Here is a 22,870-nt window from a genome sequence, read left to right as displayed (position 1 = left end):
GGAGCCAGCTAGGCTTCCTCCTGTCTGATACCTTCAAGGGAAAACTCAGATAGGAGCTTAATATTTACAGCCATAAAATCCTTAGTTTCAGGAGATGTGTGAAGACAAAGACCCATCTCCTTAACATCCCCCCCACCCCCACACCCCCCGGGCAGCGAACTCAGCCCTCTGCCTCTCTGCTGAGCCGCCTGCCTGGCCTGGTCAGGTGTACTCTCACCACTGAACCGTGTAACCTCGCTCCTCCCCCCCCCCCCCAGTCCGAGCGACTGGGCACTCTCAGGTCCTGTCTGGGGAGGTGTCCATCCGTTCTTGCGGATGTCCCTACCCTAACAAACTTTGCTACTTTTTACTTTCCACTACTCTGTCTCACACCTGAATTCTTTCTTGCGTGAAGACAAGAACCCCGCCAATTTCTCCGATAACACAGCTACGGCAGTTGCGGCCAATTGGAGAGTGAACCAGCGGATGGAAGATCTCTCTCCCTCTCTTTCTCTCTCTGCGTCTCCTCTCTCTGTGTAACTCTGCCTTTAAAATAAATAAATACATCTTTTAAAGAATAAAAATAAAGCAATACCCCCAACTGCTTAGGAATCACCAATCATTTCAGCTGAGTCACAAAACCCAACAGAGCAGATTACAGCGTTTCAGCAAGGCGGCCTCGGGGCCCTGGCCAGCTGCAAGAGCTGGCAGAGCAGAAGGGCTCTCGCCGCCATGTTGAATTCCCTGCCTCACAGCCCTAAGCCTGCTCCGCATCCGGACAGGTGTCTTCCCGGGGTCGGTCTTCTTCTTCTTTTTTTTTTTTACAGGCAGAGTGGACAGGGAGAGAGGCAGAGAGAAAGGTCTTCCTTCCGTTGGTTCAACCCCCCAACGGCCGCTCCAGCGGTGCGTTGTGGCCGGCGCACCGCGCCGATCCGAAGGCAGGAGCCAGGTGCCTCCTCCTGGTCTCCCATGGGGTGCAGGGCCCAAGCACTTGGGCCATCCTCTACTGCACTCCCGGGCCACAGCAGAGCCGGATCGGAAGTGGAACAGCTGGGACTCGAACCGGCGTCCAAGTGGGATTCCGGCACTCAGGCGGCGGCTTTACCCACTACGCCACAGCGCCGGCCCCACGAATATCGTCCTGCGTGTAGGCGTATCTGCGGACACGTGGAAGCCGCGTTCTGGTGCACGGCAGCCCCCGGGACGCGGCAGTTTCCTCAGAAGGTTCCACAGAGGCCGGGGCTGCGGGACGCCCTCGCTCCGAGCCCAGCGCGGTCCGAGACGGAAGTGGTCCTTCCAAATCACTTTCCCCCGAAGACGTGCGTTTGAGAAACAATACCCCTCGAAATCGTTTTTTCCTAAAGTGGACTCCATCATCAGAGAAAACCAAGCTTCCCCTCAGCGCGGGGCCCGAAACCCTCCGTCCGGAGAGCAACCGCCAGTCTTCCGGCGGCGCAGGGGCGCGGAACCCCAAGTGCCGGGCGCCGGTGCTCCGGGGAGCTCTTCTCCGGACGGACGCGCCGCGCGGGGTTGCCGTGGAGACCGAGCGTGCGGCGTGGATGCCGCGACGCGCTGAGGCGCGGCCTCTGCTGCTTCTCTGAGGAGCGGGCTCCGGGGACCAACGCCGCGATGGTCAGTGGCTCCGGGTGGTGAGAGGGAGCTGCGCGTGGGCCTGGGACCCGCGGCACCGGCGCCCCGCCTGCCCGGCCCCGCCGCAGCGGAGCCTTGGCCCTGTCCCGCCCTGTCCAGCCCCTGTCCAGCCCTTGTCCGTCGCCGCCGAGCGGCCGTCTGGGACCAACGCCGAGATGGTCAGTGGCTCCGGGTGGTGGGATGGAGCTGCGAGTGGGCCTGGGACCCGTTCACAGGCGCCCCGCCTGCCCGGCCCCGTCGCAGCAGAGCCTTGGCCCTGTCCCGCCCTGTCCAGCCCTGTCCAGCCCCTGTCCGTCGCCGCCGAGTGGCCGTCTGGGACCAACGCCGCGATGGTCAGTGGCTCCGGGTAGTGAGAGGGAGCTGCGCGTGGGCCTGGGACCCGCGGCACAGGCGCCCCGCCTGCCCGGCCCCGTCGCAGCAGAGCCTTGGTCCTGTCCCGCCCTGTCCCGCCCTGTCCAGCCCCTGTCCGTCGCCGCCGAGCGGCCGTCTGGGACCAACGCCGCGATGGTCAGTGGCTCCGGGTAGTGAGAGGGAGCTGCGCGTGGGCCTGGGACCCGCGGCACAGGCGCCCCGCCTGCCCGGCCCCGTCGCAGCAGAGCCTTGGCCCTGTCCCGCCCTGTCCAGCCCTGTCCAGCCCCTGTCCGTCGCCGCCGAGCGGCCGTCTGGGACCAACGCCGCGATGGTCAGTGGCTCCGGGTAGTGAGAGGGAGCTGCGCGTGGGCCTGGGACCCGCGGCACAGGCGCCCCGCCTGCCCGGCCCCGCCGCAGCGGAGCCTTGGCCATGTGCAGCCCTGTCCAGCCCTGTCCAGCCCTGTCCAGCCCCTGTCCGTCGCCGCCGAGCGGCCGTCTGAAAGCAGGCGGGGCCTCTCCCCTCGCGCCCGGTCGGAGGAGCGGGAGTCTTGGTGCCCCGAGAAATGCGTGCTGGGGAGAGTTCGCGACGCTTTCCTGGCGCTCTGGGCCTCGGGCCGGCGGGCTCACTGCCGAGTGGCCCTGCGGGCTCACTGCCGAGTGGCCCTGCAGCTTCTCGGGTTCCTCTCGCAGATGCTTTCAAGAGCCAAACCTGCTGTGGGCGGGGACCCGCCGCACGCCGACAGACGGAAGAAGAAAGGCAGGAAGAGTCCCAAACTGGACGAGCTCCTCTCACAGAGAGATTTCACCGGCGCCATTACCCTGCTGGAGGTAGTGTCCACACAGTGCTGCCCGAAGGGAGTACCGCGTGCGATGGGTGCTTGGCTGAGTGAGTGCTGGTCGTTGTGCGGCTTCTTCAGGGAATCCCCGCACGTCTACCTGCATACCTGTTACCTGGATGCGCCGACTGCAGCATCCGACTCTCGCGTGCCTGGGACGAGATCTCCCTCTGGTTCCTGTCCAGCTTCCTGCTGGTGCCTGGAGGCAGCAGATGACCCAGCCGGTCACGTGAGAAGCCCAGACGGGGCTCCTGGCTCCTGGCTCCTGGCTCCTGGCTCCTGGCTCCTGGCTCCTGGCTCCTGGCCTGGCCCAGCCCAGCCCTGGCTGTTGCTGGCATCTGGGGAGTGAACCGGCACATGGAGAATCAATCTCTCTCTCTCTCTCTCTCTATTAGTCTGGCTTTTAGATGGGTACATAGGTGGGTAGATAAAGCTTCTTTAGAAAGAGGCTAGAAAATGAACTTTAAAGAATAACTTTCCTGAGGGTTGCTTTTGGTTGTGTCTAATCCAACTTAAGGTGAATCAGACCTAAAAACATTGAGTGACATTTAATGCAGGATCAGTTCATATATTGTTTATCCCAACCCCTGACCGCTTTATGAATAATTCTCACCATGCATTATAGAATTTTAATCAAGTTTAGATTCTGCCATATTGCTGAAAATCTATCCGCAGGAGATGTTTCCACTGTCTGGCAGTAGTTCTCACCTTGGTATGCGTTAGAATGACATAAGGTACGGACCAAGGTGTGTACTCCTGGGCTCCTGCCTGAGGGATTCAGCCTGTGGGTCTGCAGTGGTGCCCAGGAATCTGCGCTGGGGCGAGCCGCAGTCTCCTGATGTCGATGGCCCAGGGAGGCCGCGCGGGGAGAAGCTGCATCCTGGGGCAGGCGCTGTGAGGAGGTGCAGGACGTCCACAGGGTGAGAGTGGGCAGCACTTTCTTGGGCCGCAGTCATTCCTCCGGAGCACCGCTCCGGCCGCACTACTCCCAGCCTGTCAGCCAGGGTTGTTTGCATTAGCTCTCATGTCCTCGGCTTCCGTGTGTGGCTCCAGGTTCCTGACTAGGTCTCTAGCATCGAGCCCTGTTCAGCGGCTCTGACGTCAGCTCTCTCATCTTCTCAGTGGGGGAGTTCACGTGGACAGACCTTCTTGCTCTCTAAGCCAGTGGACGGAGTGCTGTGCCTGTATCTAGTGCTTGTCACTCTTGGGCCTCGCTTTTCTTTGAGCAATGACCCTATTATGCGAGCCCAGACTGCCTTTGGGTTGTCATGGAGGGTCTGTTCTGTGGCCGCATGCTTGGAGAGTAATTGAAGTGTCACTGCCTACGAGCTGCTGTGGTTGGGGTGCAGAAGTATCAGGACCTCTCCTATGGCTCCAGAGAACCCCTGGAGTAAATTCAGGGAGACCTCGAATCAGGAGTTTTCCAGCCCTGAGGCTCTGTATTCAAATCCACAGCGTTTTGTAAGAGGAGAATTTCTTTTTAAATTTATCTGTTTTCATTTTATTTGAAAGCCAGAGAAAGACAAAGATACCTTCCATCCTCTGGTTCATTCATTTTTTTTTTAACTCGAAAGGCAGAGTTACAGAGAGAGAGGGACATAGATCCTCCATCCGCTGATTCACTTCCCAAATGGCCACGATGGCTGGAGCTGAGCCAGACCGAAGAGCCAAGAGCTTCTTTCAGGTCTCCCACATGGGTGCAGGGACCCAAACACCTGGACCGCCATCCTCTGCTTTCCCAGGTGCATTAGCAGGGAGCTGGATCGGAAGTGGAGCAGCTGGTGCTGCAGGTGGTGGCTTTACCTGCTTTGCCACAACACCGAACCCTGGTTCATTCTTCAAATACCCACAGTGGCGAGGGCTGAACCAGGCTGAAGCCAGGAGCATGGAATTCCATCTGGGCCTCCCATATGGCTGGCAGGGCCATTGCCTCCTGCATCCCAGAACACGCATTGGCAGGAAGCTGGACTTGGAAGTGGAGGGAGGACTCAGCCAGGCACCCCGTGTGGGATGCGGGCGTCTGAAATGAGCGTCTCAGCTGCGTGGGACCTGCTGAGCCACGTGCTGTCTCAGGAGGACTTCTGTGTTCCGGTAGTGGCTGCAGGTGTAGGTTCTTGTCCCAGACAGGACGGTGTCTCAGGCGTAGCTGCATCTTGTGCTGAGGAAGGCCCTGGAAGTTCTGTGACTGTGTGCCGGCCTGCTGTTGGATTTCTCCCTCTTACAGACTGAAACCTCACCTCACGGTGCTGATTCCCAGTCCCTGCTGAGGTCTCAGCCGTTTCCTCCAGAACAGGACTTCCTGTTTCGCTGGCTTAGGAGTCCTAACCTTTGTTCGTAATGAACGTGCATGAGGCTGCTCTTCTGAACCCTCTTAACTCTAAAAGTGTGGCAGGCTCTCCTGCTGTGGGGGTGCGGGGTGCTGGGATGGCCTCTGCGGGGTGCTGGGTGCTGGGATGGCCTCTGCGGGGTGCAGGGTGCTGGGATGGCCTCTGCGGGGTGCTGGGTGCTGGGATGGCCTCTGCGGGGTGCTGGGTGCTGGGATGGCCTCTGCGGGGTGCTGGGTGCTGGGGTGGCCTCTGCAGGGTGCTGGGTGCTGGGGTGGCCTCTGCGGGGTGCTGGGTGCTGGGGTGGCCTCTGCAGGGTGCTGGGTGCTGGGGTGGCCTCTGTGGAGTGATGGGTGCTGGGGTGGCCTCTGCGGGGTACTGGGTGCTGGGATGGCCTCTGCGGGGTGATGGGTGCTGGGATGGCCTCTGCGGGGTGCTGGGTGCTGGGTGCTGGGGTGGCCTCTGCGGGGTGCTGGGTGCTGGGTGCTGGGGTGGCCTCTGCGGGGTGCTGGGTGCTGGGATGGCCTCTGCGGGGTGCTGGGTGCTGGGGTGGCCTCTGCGGAGTGATGGGTGCTGGGGTGGCCTCTGCGGAGTGATGGGTGCTGGGATGGCCTCTGCGGGGTGCTGGGTGCTGGGATGGCTTCTGCGGGGTGCTGGGTGCTGGGATGGCCTCTGCGGGGTACTGGGTGCTGGGATGGCCTCTGCGGGGTGATTGGTGCTGGGATGGCCTCTGTGGAGTGATGGGTGCTGGGATGGCCTCTGCGGGGTGATTGGTGCTGGGATGGCCTCTGTGGAGTGATGGGTGCTGGGATGGCCTCTGCGGGGTGATGGATGCTGGGATGGCCTCTGCGGGGTGCTGGGTGCTGGGATGGCCTCTCCTGGGTGGAAGGTGTAGCCTGGTAGTAAGTACGTGCATGCCACCTGGCCAGGATGGAAGCGTGGGGCTGCATGCAGTGCAGTGCAGCGTGGAGGTGAGAGTGTGGGTCGGAGTCGGGCGCTACGTTACGCCCCTGCTAGCAGCTGTGCCTGCCGTTGGTCCTCCTCTTCTCAGACATTCAGCGGTTCGGCTTTACGTTTCACACATAATTCTTTTGTTCCTTATGTATCAGCCAGAATCATTGAACAACTCAGATACTTTATGGAGTGTGGTGTCAGAAATACAGAAAATCAGTGTGAAATATTTGAAAATATGAATTTCTGTAACTAGTTAAGTCACCATTTGGGACATTTACATCCCATATCAGAATGCCTGGTTCAACTCCCAGCTATTCCGCTTCTATTTGTTTATTTATTTGAAAGGCAATTAAAGGGGGCCAGCACCGTGGCTCACTAGGTTAATCTCCGCCTGCGGCACCAGCATCCCATATGGGCGCTGGGTTCTAGTCCCGGTTGCTCCTCTTCCAGTCCAGCTCTCTGCTGTGGCCCGGGATAGCAGTGGAGGATGGCCCAGGTGCTTGGGCCCTGAACCTGCATGGGAGACCAGGAGGAAGCACCTGGCTCCTGGCTTCAGATCAGTGTAGCTCCGGCCATAGCGGCCATTTAGGGGGTGAACCAATGGAAGGAAGACCTTTCTCTCTCTCTCTCTCTCTCCTACTGTCTGTCAAAAAAAAAAAAAAAAAAAAAAAAGGCAATTAAAGAGAGAGGGGGAGAAAGAGAGAGAGAGGGATTTTCCATCAGCTGGTTCACTTGGGGTCTCCCACATGGGTGCAGGGGCCCAAGCTCTTGGGCCATCTTCTGCTGTTTTTCCAGGCCCATTAGCAGAGGGCTGGATAGAAAGTGGAGCAACTGGGACTTGAACTGGCGCCCATTTGGGATGCCGGTGTTTCAGAGGGCAGCTTGACTGGCTGAGCCACGAAGCCTTCCCAACCCCCACCCGCACCCTGTGCCGCTCTGCCTCTGAGCCAGCTTGCTGCTAATGCTCAAGTACTTAGGTCCCTGCAACCCTTATGGGAGACCCTGATGGAGTTCAGAGATCCTGGCTTCCTTCTGGGCCAGCAGTGGCTGTTGCAAGCTTTTAGAGAGTAAACCAGTTGTTGGAAGAACTCGCTGTGTCTATCTTTCAAATAAAATGAAAATAAGTAAGTAAAACATTTTTTAAATAGCAAAGCAAAAGTACATGTAAACACTAAATTTCTGTGATAATTAGAAGGTAATTGTGAGCACGTTCATTTAGCCTAGCAGTTAAGACACCAGCGATCCACTTTGGAGTGCCTGAGTTTGATTCCATCTCGGGGTCCTGTTTCAAGCTTCCTGCCAAAGCAGACTCTGGGAGGCAGTGCTGATGGCCCAGGAAATGAGTTCCAGCCACTCACGTGAGAGATCTGGACTGAATCCTCAGCACCTGGCTCTGGGCTCATCCAGCCCTGGGCATCTGGGGAGTGAACGAGCAGATGGGAATTCTCTCTCTGCCTGCTTCTCAAAAAATAAATAAATGAAAAGGCGCTTATCCTGAGTCCTGTAGGAGTAGGTGCAGTCAGACTGTGTGCCATCTTGTTTTTCTTACTTAGATTGCCCATCATCCATCAGCAATTTAACATCGTCTTTTCTTTGAATATCAGAGTTCTGTATTCAAAACTTTTAATGATTTTTTCCTGTGAACTTTGACCCCGAAGTTCAAACGTCAAGTTGGAGAACAAGAAGAGGATACTAATTTGTGGATTGGATACTGTGCTTTTCACCTGGGTGACTACAAGAGAGCTTTGGAGGTTAGTGGGGAAGAAATTTTCTCATGCTATGTGTTTAAAATGTTACTAAACTTTGCGATATAATAATACATGGTCATGGTAAAGTTCAAACAATGCAGAAGGAAATGAAGAAGAGCCACCCTGTCTTCCTCAGCCCCAGTTCTTTGTTGAGGCAGCCACTGACTTTCTTAATGCGTTTCTTCAGCAGTCTTTGGATGTTCCAGAATAGGTACATGAATCTCAATTTTTACTTTTGCATGCACTCTTTATAATTTTTTACATGTATTCTAATGGGATTGTACAACATACTAGCCTTAATGTTTATGTAAGTCTTCAAAAGAGGAAAAATAAGCCTTTTTGATTAAAGCTTCTATGAATCTTTTTTCAAAAGAACTTCACTTATATTTTCCTTGGTAATTTTTTAAAAAAAGATTTATTTATGTATTTATTTGAAAGACAGAGTTACAGAGAGAGAGAGACAGAGAGAGAGGGAGGGAGGTCTTCCATCCACTGGTTAACTCCTCAGATGGCCGCAGTGGCTGAAGCTGGGTCCATCCAAAACCAGGAGCCAGGAGCTTCTTCTGGGTCGCTGTGTGGGTAAAGGGGCGCAAGGACTTGGGCCATCTTCTGCTGCTTTCCTAGGCCACAGCAGAGAGCTGGATCAGAAGTGGAGCAGCTGGGACTCAAACTGGTGCCGTATGGGATGCCGGCACTGCAGGCGGTAGCTTTACCTGTTATGCCACAGCTCCAGCCCCAGGTTATTTTTTATACTTAAGAAGATTATATTATCTTTATAGTTTTACAAATATTACTTTAGATTGTTTTTCTTGATCATTGTAAACTTTCCATATCTACGGTGATTATAGCATTATGGATATAAATACAATTATAGATCTTTATGTCAGGCAAATTTTACTTCATAAATGAAATTGCTAAAACATTTCCCACACATTCTTAGTCCAAAAATATGATCTAAGAGAATTAGAAGAACCTGCATAACTAGAATGAAAACATTCAAGGACAGGTAACGAGATGAAATGAAGAACAAAATTGGTGAAGGAAAAGGACAGGATGGTGGCTGGCAGTATTTGTGCAGGCTATCGTAGGAAAGAAAGAATAATGTGAATGTAGTAAGAAAAAGAATTAAAGCATCAGGGGAAGAGTGATTAGAAAGTAAGAGTGTTGGGGCCGGCGCTGTGGCACAGCAGGTTAATCCTCCACCTGCGGTGCCAGCATCCCACGTGGGGACCTGTTCGAGTCGCGGCTGCTCCTCTTCCAATCCTGCTCTCTGGTATGGTCTGGGAAAGCAGTAGAAGATGGCCCAAGTCCTTGGGCCCCTGCACCTGCGTGGGAGACATAGCAGAAGCTCCTGGCTCCTGGTTTTGGATTGGTGCAGCTCTGGCTGCTGCTACCAGCAGATGGAAGACCTTTCTGTCTGTCCCTCTCACTGTCTGTAACTGTACCTCTCAAATAAATATGAACTAAAAAAAAAAAAAAAAAAGAGTGTTTGGAAAAGGTAGCAGAGTGATTCTTGGGAAGCGTCCTTGGCAAACAAGAAGAAAACCCATGCCAACACCTTTTTCTAAAGCATAAAACCAAGTGAAGTCAGGGAGCAGTTAGATGAAGTGAAGTTAGTCGTGTATCACAGCTGTCAGACTCTAAGTTCACTAAGTTTGTGTATTTCTAAGAAGGTATTTTTATGTCCTTTTAAGTTAGCAGAAATAAATATTTCAGTTTCTTTTCCTTTCTTTAGTCCCATAGCCTAGGTCAAGGTTAAAAGGCAGGGTGTGGGTGGGTTAGATACCAGACTTCATGGATGTTAGCCCTGCATGGGTAGACTTGAACTTGAGCTCTGTTCAACCTTTCCAGGAGCATGAGGATTCACTATGTATGAAGTTCCCCAGTCCTACAAGAAATCCTGTGTCATTATTGAAGAAGGCCCATCAGTTCTTTTTCTTTAAAAATGAGCTTGCTGCTTAATATGTATTTCAGGAATATGAAAATGCAGCAAAAGCAGAAAACTGCAATCCTGAAGTCTGGGTGAACCTAGCCTGCACCTACTTCTTTCTCGGGATGTATAAGCAAGCTGAAGAAGCTGGATTTAAAGGTAAAATGAGCTTTCTATAGCTGATATGCTTCTGATAGTGAAAGTCATTTTGGAGATTTAAAACCTGACTTTATTCCTTTTTTTGTTGAGGAAAAACCAGCTGACACTATAAACCTTCACTCATGGCCAGCACCGTGGTGCAGCCGGTGGAGCCACTGCCCACAACGCCTGTATCCCACTTACAGAGGGTGGCTGTGTGGTGGTATAGGTGGGGAAAGGGATTAACAGAGAACTGAGTGAGAATAGATTCATATGTGGGGGTGCGACCTTAACTGCCCGCTGTGAGCGTTTCCGTCGGCTTCTGGAGCACACGGTTGGACTCTGTGTGGAGCGCTGTGCTGGGGGTCACCGCATGGAAGCAGGTGGCACAGACTTGGAGAACATGTCTGCCTGCTGCTACTGCAGGTAGCGACTGACTCCCACAGTGCATATTGCAGCAGAGCCAGATCAGGGTGAGGTAGCCGCAGGTTACACCTTAGCCTCACTCATTCCTTCAAGGACAGAAGTGCCAGACCGCTGAGTTCTCTAAGAAGCACATTGGGTTTGTTTTTCAGCTCCAAAAAGCCGACTCCAAAACCGTCTGCTCTTCCACTTGGCTCACAAGGTATTTATGTTCTCATTTCACATTTTCCTCTTTCAAGAATGTTTTTCTCTTTCTTCCTTGTTACTACCAACAAAAGTGAAAGATGATTAAGAACGAATTGCTGTTACTGGTATTTCTATAACAAGTGGAATATAAGTGTTACTTTTTTAAGATTTTTCTTTCTCATCAATGTTCTTAACCCTCTTAATTTTTTCAAAGATATTAGATTTTTTTTCTCCGTAAGCAGCAGTCACTAAGGTTAGTTCAGGGGCTAGCGTGTGGCACTGCCAGGTAAGCTGCTACCTGCTATACTGCTGACATCCCATTTGGGCACTGCTTCATGCCCTGGCTGCTCCACTTTCAATCCAGCTCCCTGTAGGTGTGCCTGGGAAAGCAGTGGAAGATGGCCGAAGTACGTGGGCCTCTTTCACCCACGTTGGGGATTCAGATGGAGTTCCAGGCTCATGGATTTGGCCTTACTGTTGTGGTTGTCTGGGAGGTGAACCAGTGGGTGGAAGATCTCTGTCTCTGTCTCTATCACTATAACTGCCTTTCAAGTAAAATTAATAAATCTTGTTTTAAAAAAAGCTAGTTCATGTGTAAATTATCCTGTTTATTATCTCTTAGGAAATAGACTCAGATGCCTTGTTCTGACTTGTAGAAATAAATACACACTTTTCAGAATGGTTTTATGGCAATACTTTTGATTATAATAAATGATTTTTAGGCTGGCACCACGGCTTACTAGGCTAATCCTCTGCCTGCGGCGCCGGCACACCGGGTTCTAGTCCTGGTCGGGGCGCTGGATTCTGTCCCCGTTGCTCCTCTTCCAGGCCAGCTCTCTGCTGTGGCCCAGGAAGGCAATGGAGGATGGCCCAAGTGCTTGGGCCCTGCACCAGCATGGGAGACCAGGAGGAAGCACTTGGCTCCTGGCTTTGGATCAGCGCAGCGTGCCGGCCATAGCGGCCATTTGGGGGGTGAACCAATGGAAGGAAGACCTTTCTCTCTGTCTCTCTCTCTCTCTCACTGTCCACTCTGCCTGTCAAAAAAAAAAAAAAAAGATTTTTAGATCACTTTAAAAATTATAGGGCCGGCGCCGCGGCTCACTAGGCTAATCCTCCGCCTAGTGGCGCCGGCACACCGGGTTCTGGTCCCGGTCGGGGCGCCGGATTCTGTCCCGGTTGCCCCTCTTCCAGGCCAACTCTCTGCTGTGGCCAGGGAGTGCAGTGGAGGATGGCCCAGGTGCTTGGGCCCTGCACCCCATGGGAGACCAGGAAAAGCACCTGGCTCCTGGCTCCTGGCTTCGGATCAGCGCGGTGCGCCGCCGCAGCGCACCGGCCGCGGTGGCCATTGGAGGGTGAACCAACGGCAAAGGAAGACCTTTCTCTCTTGTCTCTCTCTCTTACTGTCCACTCTGCCTGTCAAAAAAAATTAAATAAATAAAAAATAAATAAATAAAAATAAAATAAAAAATTATAAAAGTTGTTCATGCTGATTCTATTAAACAAAGAAAATACAAATATGAAGAAAAAACACCATAAAGGAAATAAAATTTACCGTATTCAGAGCTAACTACCTTTCAGTCTTTTAGTATGTTAGACAAGTGTAACATCCCCCTTTTTTTTTTAAGATTTATTTATTTATTTGAAAGTCTGAGTTACACAGAGAGAGAAGAAGAGGCAGAGAGAGAGAGAGAGAGAGGTCTTCTATCCACTGGTTCACTCCCTGATTGGCCATAACGGCTGGAGCTGCGCCGATCTGAAGCCAGGAGCCAGCAGCTTCTTCTGGGTCTCTCACGTGAGTTCAGGGGCCCAAGGACTTGGGCCATCTTCCACTGCTTTCCTAGGCCACAGCAGAGCTGGATTAGAAGTGGAACAGCCAGGACTCGAACCGGCACCCATAAGGGATGCCAGCACTACAGGTGGTGGCTTTACTTGCTGTGCCACAGTGCCGGCCCCATCATCCCTTGTTTGTAGAAATAAGCATCTGAAATGCTCCAGAATCCACGAGTTTTTGAGCATTAACATGGCACTGTGAGCAGGAGAGTCTTGCCGTGGAAATGCAGGCGTGCTAAGTACTGTGTAAAACGCCTTCAGTCTACGTGGTGATGTGGATTACGAAGCTTCAGTGAATGTTGTGCTTCACCTTGGGACCATCATTCCAAGACATCTGACTTTGTGCATGCGGATATCCAGTCCCAGGGATTTGGGGCCGTTGATCCTCTACCTGTATCTCCTGTTAGGGTAATTTTTATTTTATTTTATTTTATTTGACAGGCAGAGTTTAGACAGTGAAAGAGAGAGACAGAGAGAAAGGTCTTCCTTCTGTTGGTTCACTCCCCAAATGGCCGCTACAGCTGGTGTGCTATGGCTGGCGCGCTGCGCTGATCTGAAGCCAGGAGCCAGGTGCTTCCTCCTGGTCTCCCATGCAGGTGCAGGGCCCAAGGACCTGGGCCATCCTCCACTGCACTCCCGGGCCACTGCGCAGAGTCCTTTTAGGATAATTTTTGATATACACGGTATCTGTTTGGTTTTTTGTTTTGCAGAATGAAACCCTCGCTAAATATGTGTTTTTATATTCTGCTTTTTTTCTCTTACTTTATACTGTGAACATATTCCTGAGTTATTAGATGGGCTTCAAGACCACGATTTTTAAAATGGCTTCATAGCATTCATATGTGCCATAATTTATTTAACGTTTTCTGGTTGTTTAACTTTTGGATTATTTCTAATTTTTAATTGTAAAAATGTCATCCTGAATATCTTGGGGATGGACTTACTGAATTGGTGTGAAGAACTGCGGATGTGAAGAACTCTTAAACCTTTTAATTGATATTATTGAATTGTTTCACAGAAAGTGTAATCACCCAAAGGTGGTATATGAAAATAATTATTTAGATGCATTTACAATTTCACACTGGGGTGAGTATTTTGAGTGGCACTTAAGTCACTGCTTGCCTGAGGCCAGCGCTGTGGCACAGTGGGTAAAGCTGCCACCTGCAATATTGCCATCCCATGTGGGTGCTGGTTCTAGTCCCGGCTGCTCCACTTCCAATCCCGCTCCCTGCTAATGTGCCTGAGAAAGCAGCAGAAGGTGGCCCAAGTCCTTGGGCCCCAGCACCCACATGGGGGACCTGCAAGAAGCTCCTGGCTTCGGTCTTGCCCAGCCCCCCACCTTTGTGGCCAGCTGGGGAATGAGCCAGTGGATGGAACTCTTCATCTGTTTCTCCCTCTCTCTGCAACTCCACCTTTCATGTAAATAAAGTAAATCTTAAAAAAAAAAAAAAAGGCCCTGCTTGGGATGTTCCCATCCCATATTGGAGTACCAGATTCGAGTCCCAGCTGCACTTTTTTTTCTTTCAAGATTTATTTTATTTATTTGAAAGGCAGAGCTACGCAAAGAGAGAAAGACAGAGACAGAGACAAGGATCTTCCATTCGCTGGTTTGCTCCCCAAATGGCACAGTGGCCGGGACTGAGTAGGCCGAAGCTAGAAACTAGGAGCCTCATCCAGGTCTCCCACATAGGTGCAGGGGCTCAAGGACTCGGACCATCCTCCACTGCTTTCCGAGGTGCATTAGCAGGGAGCTGGATCAGAAGTGGAGCAGCCAGGACTCGAACCGGCACCCATATAGGATGCTGGTGCTGCAGACAGTGGCTTAATCCACTGCACCACAGTGCTGGTCCCCTGGGCTCCACTCTTGATTCCAGCCTTCTGCTAATGCATACTCTGAGAGGCAGCAGGTGGCTCAAGTATGTGGGTCCCTGCCACACCTGGGAGACCTGGATTGAGTTTCTGGTCCTGGCTTTGACCTGGCCTAAACCTGTGGACATTTGGGGAGTAAACCAGTGGATGGGAGAACTCTTCGTCTGTTGCTGTTTCTCTCTGCCTTTCAGATAAATAGCTAAACATGTAGAAAGAATTCACGTTACAACTGTTTGTCTATTTGTCTTTTTTAGTTCTGTCGATTTTTGTTTTACATGTTTTTCAGACTGTGATTTAGTACACATGAATCTAGAATTATGTCTTTCTAATGGATTGAAACATTAATATCATAGAATAACCTCTGTTTATCTCTAAAAAATTCATCTTTGTTGTGTTTGTATGGCTGCAACAGCTCTTCTGATTAGTTTGCCTGTTATATCTCTGTCCTTTTACTTTCTGCTTTTCTGTGTTCTTACATTTAAACTCTCTCTCTCTCTTTTTTACATTTATTTATTTATTTGAAAGTCAGAGTTACAGAGAGAGAGGTCTTTCATCCGTTGATTCACTCCCCAAATGGCCACAGCAGGGCTAGGCCAAGCTGAAACCAGGAATCAGAAACTCCATTCAGGTCTCCTATGTGGGTGCAGAGGCCCAAGTACTTGGGCCATCTTCCAGGGCTTCCCCCAGGCCATTAGCAGGGAGATGGATCGGAAGCAGAGCAGCCAGGACATGCACTGACACCCATTTGGGAAGCCAGAGTTGCAGGTGGCAGCTTTGCCCACTACCACAACGCCAGCCCCTAAACTGTGTCTCTTGTAAACAGCATATAAATGAGTTTTGTGTGGATTTTCAATCCAGTTATAAATCTTAATTTTTAAAAAAATCTACTGTTCATTGACTGAGTTTAATGTATGTGTTAATATAGTCAACTCCGTAAATGCCATCAGTCCTTTTTTTTTTTGGTCCCAACTTGCCTGTGTTCTCTTCTTGTCTCTCCTTTCTTGTCTTCATTTGGATTGTTTTAAAAAATTTTTTAAAGATTTATTTTTATTTATCTGGAAGACAGAGTTAAAGAGAGAGGTGGAGACACGGAGAAAGAGAGGTCTTCCATCATTGGTTCACTCCTCAAATGGCTGCAACAGCTGGAGTTGAGCCATTCTGAAGTCAGGAGCTTCTTTGAGGTCTCCCACGTGGGTTCAGGGGCCCAAGACTTGGACCATCTTCTGCTGTTTTCCTAGGTCATAGCAGAGAGCTGGATCGAAAGAGGAGCAACCCGGGCTAGAACCTGGGATGCCGGTCCTTCAGGACAGGGCTTTAACCCACTGCACCACAGTGCTGGCCCCTTGGATTGGTTTTTTAAAATTTCAGATTTTCGGGGTGCCGGATTCTGTCCCGGTTGCCCCTCTTCCAGGCCAGCCCTCTGCTGTGGCCAGGGAGTGCAGTGGAGGATGGCCCAGGTGCTTGGGCCCTGCACCCCATGGGAGACCAGGAAAAGCACCTGGCTCCTGGCTCCTGCCATCGGATCAGCGCGCTGCGCCGGCCGCAGCGCACCAGCCGCGGCGGCCATTGGAGGGTGAACCAACGGCAAAGGAAGACCTTTCTCTCTGTCTCTCTCTCACTGTCCACTCTGCCTGTCAAAATAAAAAAAAAAAAAAAAAATTTCAGATTTCCCCTCCATTGGCCTCCCAGTTACCCATTTACATACTTTTAATATTATTTTAGTAGTTACCATAGAATATGTCTTACATATTAAAGTTTAATGTTAGTTAATACTCTTAGCAGTTTCCAGATAATTAACAGACTTTCTCTCATTTTAAATCATTTATTCCTACACATCCTTAATGCAAATTTTACATGTATCTTGATTCTCTCTCTCTCTCTCTCTCTCTCTCTCTATATATATATATATTTTTTTTTTTTTTTTGACAGGCAGAGTGGACAGTGAGAGAGAGAGACAGAAAGGTCTTCACCCTCCAATGGCCTCCGTGGCCGGCACACCACGCTGATCTGAAGGCAGGAGCCAGGTGCTTCTCCTGGTCTCCCATGGGGTGCAGGGCCCAAGCACTTGGGCCATCCTCCACTGCACTCCCGGGCCACAGCAGAGAGCTGGCCTGGAAGAGGGGCAACCAGGACAGAATCTGGCACCCCAACCGGGACTAGAACCCGGTGTGCCGGCACCGCAGGCGGAGGATTAGCCTATTGAGCTGCGGCGCTGGCTGGATTCTCTATATATTTCTAACTCCACAAGATACTGTATTGTTGTTTTATGCAGTTGGTATACTTAGCCATATTTATCCTTTCCCTGGCCCTTCATTTCTTCGTGCATATTTGTGATTCCTAGAATAATTTTCCTTCTTTTTGAAGAATTTCCTTTAATGGTGATGGATTATTTTCTTTTTGTCTAAAAATGTCTATACTTTATTTCTTTAAAGATTTTTATTTATTTATTTGAGAGGCTGAATTACAGAGAGAAGAAGAGACAGAGAGAGAGGTCTTCAATCTACTGATTGACTCCCCAGATGGCCACAATAGCCAGAGCTGGACTAATTTGAAGCCAGGAGCTTCCTCCGTATCTCCCATTCTGGTACAGGGGCCCAAGCACCTTGGGCCATCATCCACTGTTTTCCCGGGCCATCATCCACTATTTTCCCAGGCCATTAGCAGAGAGCTGGACCATAAGAGGAGCAGCAGGACTCAGACCATCTCATATGGGATGCCAGCACTGCAGACAAAGCTTAACCTATTATGGCACCGTACTGGCCTTGTACTTCATTATTTTAAATATTTATGGCGTAGCAGGTAAGGGTGCAGCCTGCAGTGCCAACATCCTGCAGATTTTAGTCCTAGCTACTCATTGAAGTGCACCTGGGAGCGTGATGGAGGATGCACCTGGTGTTGGGGCCCTCACTCTCACTGGGAGGCCCAGAGAAAACTCTGGCTCTTGGCTTCTGACCAGTGCAACTCCAGCCATTGTGGCCATTTGGGCAGTGAAACAGCAGATGGAAGACCTCTGTCTCTCCTGCTCGCTGTCTCTCTCTAACTCTGCCTTTCAAATAAATAAAAATAAAATATTAAAAAAAAATTTTTAAATTTTCATTTTGTTTGAAAGGTAGACAGACAGATAGACACAGAGATCTTCCAACCACTGATTCACTTCCCAAATGCTTGCAACAGCCAGGGCTGAGCCAGGCCAAGGCTAGGAGCCCAGAATTCCATCTGGTTCTCTCATATAGTTGACCAAGGCCTCAGTGCTTGAACCAGTATGTGCAGTGACAGGAAACTGGATCAGAATAGAGTAGCCGGGACTTGGGTCAGGCACTCGGGGATGGGATGCAGCCTTCCAAGCACTGACGTGACTGCTGTGCCAGATGCCCTCCCATAACTGGTCAAGGATTTCTTCCTAGGTATAGAATTCTAGGTAAGCAGTTATTTTCCTTTGGAATTGTGAAAATGTTGATTGCTTTTTAGGTTCCATAGGCTCCTTTGACAATTTTTTTTACATAGTTTTAAGATTTATGCATTTTGTTTTTTGGCACTTTTATCATGATGTTGCTAGCTGTGCTTTTCCTTTTATTTATAGCACACAGATTCATAGTGCTTATTGTATATTTTTTAAATATTTATTTATTTATTTATTTATTTTAAAGGCGCAGAGAGAGACAGAGACAGAGACAGAGAGGTCTTCCATGCTCTGGTTTACCCACCCAGTGGCCACAACGGCTAGAGCTGGGCTGATCTGAAGCTAGGAGCCAGGTGCTTCTTCTGGGTCTCCCACATGGGTATAGAGTCCCAAGCAACTTGGGCCGTCTTCTACTTCCCAGGCCATAAGCAGAGAGGTGGATTAGAAGTGAAGCCCATGTGGGATGCTGGCACTGCATGCGGTAGCTTTACCTGCTGTGCCACCGTGCTGCCCTCCGCCCTTTTTCTTCTTTGGATGGATAAACCTCTGTGATGCCAGGAGCACGTTCATGTGTCAGCCTTTTTGTTGCATCACATACAAATACTCTTTCACATTTTATGTGCATTTCTTACAGAAATTTCTTTCATTTTACTAACCTTTCTTCCATTCTGATTTTCTATTCAATATTTTTAGTACTTAATTTTAGTTACTGTGTTTTTCATTTGTAGAATTTATATTTTGTTATTTTTAAATTTTTTATTCCCAGTTAAAATTACCCCATTTTAAATTTAACTTCTTAAACATATCTGTGCCATTCTTTTTTTTTTTTTAAGAGTTGCAGAGAGAGAGAGACACAGAGAGAGAGAGAGAGAGAGAGAGAGAGAGATCTTCTATCAGCTGTTCACTCTCCAAATGGCCACAATGGCCAGGGCTGAGCCAGTCTGAAGCCAGGAGCCAGGAGCTTCATCCAGGTCTCCCACATGGGTGCAGGGGCCCAAGTTTTAGGCCGTCTTCTGCTTTCCCAGGTGCATTAGCAGTGAGCTGATTGGAAGAGAAGTTGTGCTGAACATCGGGTTGTCGTCTGTACTTTCTCCTCGTAGGGATCTTGGCATCGCAGACCTTCACTGCCTTGGTGCCTCTCCAGTGTCTTCACACAGATTTTGTAGTCATTTTCAAGATTTTCTAGTTATTCTTAGTGGAAAGATTGCATGTTACAATCTACTGTTATTAGAAGTCTTTGCATTTTAAGAAATATATTTCATTTTCCTTCTGATTGTAAAAATGATATTCATTATAGTAGTTTTAGAAAATAGCAAAAAAAAAAAAAATCACACACACACATAATCAACATTTTCCTGAAAGTTTTTTACTAAGGATAACACTTTTAACATATTGCTCTTTTTTTCCAGTCTTTTAAAAATTTGCATATTTTAAAATATGTATATACAATTGGCATCGTGTATCCATAGGTGCCACATCCACAGTCTCAACCAAAAAGAAAGAGAACATCTGTATTGAATGTACAGACTTCTTTCTTTGTCATTATTTCCTGCAGCAATATATAACAGCTGTCTACATAGCATTCTGTTTTATGAGGTGTCTTAAGTATTTTAGGGGTTACTTAAGTGCAGAGGAGAGGGCACAGTGGTTAGGAGCACACTGCAGTGCCTGGCTTCCAGCTCCACTTCCAGTTCCAGTTCCCTGCAAGTGCACGCCCCAGGAGGCAGCAGGTACGTGAGCATTTTGGTTTCTGCAACCCGCATGGAAGACTCAGTTGTGTTCCTGGCTCATGCCTTCAGCTGCAGTGGGCATCTGGGGAGTGAACTGGTGCATGGGAGATGTCTCTCTGACTCTCCTCATGCTTCTCTGCCTTATAAATAAAAGGAAAAAGGAGTATATGGGAAGATAGCCCTAGGTGTATGCAAATACTGCACTGTTTTGTGTAAGGGCCTTACACATTCTCAAATTTTTTTTTTAGAAAGCTTTTATTTAATGAATACAAATTTTGTAGGTACAGCTTTAGGAATATAGTGGTTCTTCCCTCCATACCTGTCTCCCCACTCCTACTCCTGTCCCACCTTCTACTCCCTCTCCCATCCCATTCTTCATTAAGATTCATTTTTAATAAACTTTATATACAGAAGACCAACTTTATACTAGGTAAAATTTTCAACAGTTTGCACCCACACAGACACACAAAGTGTAAAGTACTGTTTGAAGACAAGTTTTGCTGTTAATACTCATAGTACAACACATTAAGGACAGAGGTCCTACATGGAGAGCAGATGCACAGTGACCCCTGTTGTTGATTTAACAATCGACACTCTTATTTATGATGTCAGCGATCACCCAAGGCTCTTTTTTTTTTTTTTTAAATTTTTTTTTTTTTTTTTTTTGACAGGCAGAGTGGACAGTGAGAGAGACAGAGAGAGAAAGGTCTTCCTTTTGCCGTTGGTTCACCCTCCAATGGCCGCCGCTGCAGCCGGCGCACCGCGCTGATCCGATGGCAGGAGCCAGGATCCAGGTGCTTTTCCTGGTCTCCCATGGGGTGCAGGGCCCAAGCACCTGGGCCATCCTCCACTGCACTCCCTGGCCATAGCAGAGAGCTGGCCTGGAAGAGGGGCAACGGGGACAGAATCCGGCGCCCCAACCGGGACTAGAACCCGGTGTGCCGGCGCCGCAAGGTGGAGGATTAGCCTATTGAGCCACGGCGCCGGCTCCACCCAAGGCTCTTGACATGGGCTGCCAAGGCTATGGAAACCTCTTGAGTTCCCAAACTCCAACCTTATTTAGCCAGAGTCATAAGCAAAGTGGATTCAGAGAAAACGAGCTCCTCCTTTGATGGCCTCTTCTTTCCACTGGGGTCTCACTCACAGAGATCCTTCACGCAGGTCTTGGCTTTCCGTGCCTGCAATGCTCTCATTCTCAGATTTTGATATCCTGGGGGTGGGGATAGGAGGTCCTGGAGCCAATAACCTGCAGATAACAAGGGATGACCTTGCTTATTTATATAACCAATTTGGGTCATAGTATATACTCATTGTTTTATAACCAAGTTTTTCCACTTAAAAAGTATATCATGAACATATTTCTGTGCCACTAGGTATTCTATAGAAGAGACTGTAAATGGTTGTTCAGAGGTCTAAAATGGACCACAGCTGTGTTTCTAAATCAGTGTTCCAAAGTCTAAAAAATGTCACACAAACAATAATTTCTGGCTTCTCTTGAAAGATTAGAAGATTTACGGCCGGCGCCGCGGCTCACTAGGCTAATCCTCTGCCTAGCGGCGCCGGCGCACCGGGTTCTAGTCCCGGTTGGGGCGCCGGATTCTGTCCCCGTTGCCCCTCTTCCAGGCCAGCTCTCTGCTGTGGCCCAGGAGTGCAGTGGAGGATGGCCCAGGTGCTTGGGCCCTGCACCCCATGGGAGACCAGGAAAAGCACCTGGCTCCTGGCTCCTGCCATCGGATCAGCATGGTGCGCCGGCCGCAGCGCGCCGGCCGCAGCGGCCATTGGAGGGTGAACCAACGGCAAAGGAAGACCTTTCTCTCTGTCTCTCTCTCTCACTGTCCACTCTGCCTATCAAAAAAAAAAAAAAAAGATTAGAAGATTTAAAAAAAACACTGACTTCATATTTCTATATGGAATAGTTAGTTGAAGCTAAGTGAAGATACCACCTTTAGATTGGGTAGATTTTCTCTATTTTTCCCTCATCCCATGCTGTTTATAACATTTTAATTTAAAAATATTATTTATTTTATTTACTTATTTATTTATTTGAAAGAGTGATAGAGAAAGACAGAGAGAAAGGGCATTTTCCATCTTCTGGTTCACCCCAGTGGTGCAACAGCCAGGGCTGGGCCAGGCTGAAGCCAGGAGCCAGGAGCTCCATCTGTCTCCCACCTGAGTGACAGGATTTCAAGTGCTTGCGTTGTCATCTGCTACGTCCCAGGTGCAATAGCAGGAAGCTGAATAAGAAGCAGAGCAGCTAATACAAACCACTCCAGTATGGGATGCAGCAGCATCCCAACCCCTGGCTTAACCTGCTGCACCACAACACCTGCCCCCAGCATTTTAATCTGGAACCTCACTTCTCTGCCTTGTGGGTTTGTTTTTTTTTTTTTTGACAGGCAGAGTTAGACAGTGAGAGAGAGAGACAGAGACAGAGACAGACAGAGAGAAAGGTCTTCCTTTTTCCATTGGCCCCCAATGGGGCCTCTACGGCCCATGTGTTGCGGCCAGCGCGCTGCGCCAATCCGAAGCCTGGAGCCAGGTGCTTCCTCCCGGTCTCCCATGCAGGTGCAGGGCCCAAGGACCTGGGCCATCCTCCACTACACTCCCGGGCCACAGCAGAGAGCTGGACTGGAAGAGGAGCAACTGGGATAGAATCCAGTGCCCCAACCGGAACTAGAACCTGGGGTGCCAGCGCCGCAGGCGGAGGATTAGCCTAGTGAGTCGCGGCGCCGGCCTGCCTTGTGTTTTAATGTCCTCAAGTGTTTCCTTTAATAGATGGGCCATAATTGACCTAATCACATTCCTGTTGTTGTCCATGTGGATTGTTTCTAATTGTTATGCCCAGTGAAATAGTAATGTTTGGAACTATCTTTTGTTGATGTTTATTACCAGCTAACCAAAGTGTAGGTGGATGAGAAAGGCTAGACTCAATAGAAACCTTTCCAAGGAAGACTTGGAGGCCTGTCATCGAGAAAAGTTTTAAATAACTCATGAACATTGTCTGAAATGTCAGTGATCAGGATTTTCTGTTTTGTTTGAACAGGTTCTTTAAAAAAATTTTTAAGCTAATAAACCCATCTATACCAGGCAGGAGTGAGCATTTCAGAGATTAAGGATTACTGCTAAAAATTTATCTGTTCTACCCCATGTCTATGCCACAAGCAGCTATTACTTGTGGTTACAGTTTAAGAAAGTAAGCATACAATATTGAAAAGGGGTGGGGAGGCGGTGCTGTGTTGTAGCAGGTTAAGCTACCATCTGCAGTACCAGCATTCCATAGGGACACTGGTTCAAGTCCCAGCTGCTCCACTTCTAATCCAGCTCCCTGATGATATTCCCAGGAGAGCAGCAAAGGATGGCCCAAGTGCTTGGACTCCTGCCACCCAGATGAGAAACCTGGAGGAAAATCCTGGCTCCTGGCTTTGGCTTGGCCAAACCCTGGCTGTTGTGGGCAGTTGGGGAGTGAACCAGCAGATAGAATATCTCTCTCTTCTCTGTCTCTCCCTCTCTCTGTGTAACTCT

At 49.7% G+C, this 22,870-nt stretch overlaps 1 protein-coding gene across 11 annotated transcripts in view; it reads left to right on the top strand.

Moving 5' to 3' along the window:
- Positions 1-1,388: 1,388 nt before the first annotated feature.
- IFT56 (intraflagellar transport 56) overlaps positions 1,389-22,870 on the top strand; it is an 83,641-nt gene continuing 62,159 nt past the window's right edge. For 4 of the 11 annotated variants that reach the window (XR_016231846.1, XM_017338039.4, XM_008249290.5 and 1 more), the window contains exons 1-5: positions 1,475-1,611; positions 2,671-2,808; positions 7,753-7,845; positions 9,817-9,931; positions 10,486-10,535. Coding sequence is in view for 10 of the 11 variants with exons in the window: in XM_017338039.4 (XP_017193528.1) it covers positions 1,609-1,611; positions 2,671-2,808; positions 7,753-7,845; positions 9,817-9,931; positions 10,486-10,535 (399 nt within the window). In the remaining variant the exon portion in view is untranslated. Of the gene's footprint in view, positions 1,788-2,088; positions 2,312-2,670; positions 2,809-7,752; positions 7,846-9,816; positions 9,932-10,485; positions 10,536-22,870 lie in introns of those variants that run through there. The other 7 variants (XM_008249289.5, XM_089329682.1, XM_089329686.1 and 4 more) reach the window with 6 other exon arrangements.

Source organism: Oryctolagus cuniculus, chromosome 3 (assembly GCF_051225735.1).
Source record: "Oryctolagus cuniculus isolate XC-2025 breed Fujian yellow rabbit chromosome 3, ASM5122573v1, whole genome shotgun sequence".
Classification (NCBI taxonomy): Eukaryota; Metazoa; Chordata; class Mammalia; order Lagomorpha; family Leporidae; genus Oryctolagus; species Oryctolagus cuniculus.
Note: the sequence above shows the minus strand (reverse complement) of the source record. Positions and strands in the feature narration are given on the sequence as shown.